Source organism: Microcebus murinus, chromosome 2 (assembly GCF_040939455.1).
Source record: "Microcebus murinus isolate Inina chromosome 2, M.murinus_Inina_mat1.0, whole genome shotgun sequence".
NCBI classification, from domain to species: Eukaryota; Metazoa; Chordata; class Mammalia; order Primates; family Cheirogaleidae; genus Microcebus; species Microcebus murinus.
The window spans coordinates 24787887-24790811 of NC_134105.1; the positions used below are offsets into that span (position 1 = coordinate 24787887).

At 60.7% G+C, this 2925-nt stretch overlaps 1 protein-coding gene across 1 annotated transcript; it reads left to right on the plus strand.

Annotated features, from left to right (window-relative positions):
- On the plus strand, positions 1–2687 carry GJA4 (gap junction protein alpha 4). The gene is made up of 2 exons (XM_012765306.3): positions 1–67; positions 1157–2687. The coding sequence occupies exon 2, from the start codon at positions 1174–1176 to the stop codon at positions 2176–2178; it is 1005 nt and encodes a 334-aa protein (XP_012620760.1). The 5' UTR covers positions 1–67; positions 1157–1173; the 3' UTR covers positions 2179–2687.
- Positions 2688–2925: the final 238 nt, after the last annotated feature.

Here is a 2925-nt window from a genome sequence, read left to right on the forward strand (position 1 = left end):
CCTGCACCGCTCCCACGGGTGCCGCTCCGCGCCGTCCCCGCCGCCACCTGGGCCGCCGCTGCAGGCGGTGAGTCGGGGAGGGGGGCGCCACCTGCCAGCGGGAGGTCCGGCGGGGGACAGGGGGCCCTCCACAGCCCGGACCCAGGGCGGCTGCAGGACGGGACGCCGTGGTTCCTGCCGTTTTCTCACTGAATCCTTATAGCAGCCCCTGGGAGGCAGGAATATTGTCTGAACTTTAGTAGAGAGGAGACTTGGGCGCTCAGAGGGTGTTACTTATCCCAGGCTCCAGTTAGTAGGAACGAGCCATGAGATTTGAACCCAGGCCTAGCTCTGGAGCCTGGCTCTAGACCGCCTCCTGCCTGGGAAAGGGCACCTCCCCCTCCCCTGCCCCGACCTTCCTTCCCCCCAAATGTTTTGTGAGCCATGTGGCCTGTGCCTCCACCCTGCAATGACAACTCCTTTCAAGAGCCTTGAATTTGGCAGCAACAGCTTTGGAGGGGAGGGGTGAGGATGGAGGCAGAGGACAGCACCAAGTGTCCCTGCTTAAGTTGCAGGTGCTCCTTAGAGCTGACCTGTAGAGCTAATGGGAGATGCTGCCTTCAGCTTCTAAACCCGCCCCCACCCCAACTGCAAGCTCAAAGATTACAGTGAGGACAGCTGGGGGAGATATGGAGGGGAGAGGTTGGAGGTTGGCAGGGACCTGAGGCTTTGAGTGCCTAAAAAGCTGCTGATAGTACCTCTACCCCCGCTATCCCCCACCGTCTGGGGTGACCAGCCTTGGGCAAAAGGGGGGAAGAGAATGCCCCGCTGTGCTGCCTGGGATAAGTTCCTCAAATTCTCTGTTCCCATAGGCAAAGGAACCTCAACTTGATCCACATCTCCTTGGCCTGGGGCCATCCTGGGGCTCTGGCTGGGGTCAAGAGGGACACAGATGTGTGATTAGGCAGGTACCCCTAGCCCTACCCAGGGCCATTCAGAGAAGCAGAAGGCGGCCACACAGAGAGCTTAGCAGCCATCCTCCAAAGATCCGCTTTGGGTCCTGCAGGCCCTGCTGAGCATGACCGACCTGGCCAGTGGAATGGGGTTTCCCAGCAAGGTGTTGCTAGGGCGAGTGACAAGGATGCCGTGCTGACACGCTGATGCTGTCTCCCTGCAGACAGAGGCCCGGGAGCCATGGGTGACTGGGGCTTCCTCGAGAAGCTGCTGGACCAGGTCCAGGAGCACTCGACCGTGGTGGGCAAGATCTGGCTGACGGTGCTGTTCATCTTCCGCATCCTCATCCTGGGGCTGGCCGGCGAGTCGGTGTGGGGCGACGAGCAGTCGGATTTCGAGTGCAACACGCTCCAGCCAGGCTGCACCAACGTCTGCTACGACCAGGCCTTCCCCATCTCCCACATCCGCTACTGGGTGCTGCAGTTCCTCTTCGTCAGCACGCCCACCCTGGTCTACCTGGGCCACGTCATCTACCTGTCTCGGCGAGAGGAGCGGCTGCGGCAGAAGGAGGGGGAGCTGCGGGCACTGCCAGCCAAGGATCCACAGGTGGAGCGGGCGCTGATGGCCATCGAGCGCCAGATGGCCAAGATCTCAGTGGCAGAGGATGGTCACCTGCGGATCCGCGGAGCGCTGATGGGCACTTACGTGGCCAGTGTGCTCTGCAAGAGTGTGCTAGAGGCAGGCTTCCTCTATGGCCAGTGGCGCCTCTATGGCTGGACCATGGAGCCCGTGTTCGTGTGCCAGCGAGCACCCTGCCCCTACCTCGTGGACTGCTTTGTGTCTCGCCCCACGGAGAAGACCATCTTCATCATCTTTATGCTGGTGGTCGGACTCATCTCCTTGGTGCTCAACGTGCTAGAGCTGATATACCTCCTGTGCCGCTGCCTCAGCCGGGGGGTGAGGGCCCGGCAGCAGAGCCAGGACGCCCCTCCAGCCCAGGGAACCTCCTCGGACCCTTACACGGACCAGGTCTTCTTCTACCTCCCCATGGGCCAGGGGCCCTCGTCCCCGCCATGCCCCACCTATAATGGGCTCTCATCCAGCGAGCAGAACTGGGCCAACCTGACCACAGAGGAGAGGCTGGCTTCTTCCAGGCCCCCCCTCTTCCTGGACCCACCCCCGCAGGGTGGCCGGAAATCCCCCAGTCGCCCCAGCAGCTCTGCTTCCAAGAAGCAGTATGTGTAGGGGCCTGGGCCTTACGTCACCCAACAGAGGGGTCCCCAGAAGTCTGGCTGCCTGGGGTACCCCTTCCTTGAAGGCTCTGCAGAGGGGACTAGACTGGGGAAACAGGTGCTTGCTGGCCAGCAGGCCTCACTGCAGGTGGCTCTTGAACACCTGGGGCCTTCCTGGCGACCAGAGGGCACTGTGGCTTCTGTCCAGAAGGTGGGTTTGCCCCAGGCACAGACAGAGCTGGAGTGGGTGCTCTTGGCCAAGGGTGTTGTGAGCCCTCTAGCCTTTTTCACCTGGGCCAGAGGGACCCAGAGCCGACTCACCCAACCCCACCCTTATGGAAGATTCACCCCTGCCTAGGTTGTCCTCACAGGAAAAGGCTGATCGGGGCTGCTAGGTCGGCCTTGGTCACACGGACAGAGCCTGTGCTGGATCTCGCCTGTCAGGGGGACTGCTGCCTTGTCTTCATCACTCTTCCTACTTCCACTGTTTATGCTTCTAAAATAAACAGGACTTGATCACAAGCTAGGTGTGTATTGATGCTGTCATGGTGTGCTTCAGGACGGGGCGGGGACAGAGAGTTGCTTTGACCAGACTTGCTTTTCTTTTGGGTCCTATATCATCTGTCTTTGGTCTCTGCAACCCCAGCTCCCGCCAGCACCTTAAAACCCTCTAACTCAGACCTTCTGCCTCCCCCAGCCCTGAGTGTTCTGCTTTTAAATGCCTCCTTTCATCCCCACTGCCCACTCATTAGTGGCCGAA

Excerpts from the sequence above, each read along its gene's own strand:
- GJA4 (XM_012765306.3), top strand. The coding sequence starts at position 1,174 with ATGGGTGACTGGGGCTTCCTCGAGAAGCTGCTGGACCAGGTCCAGGAG.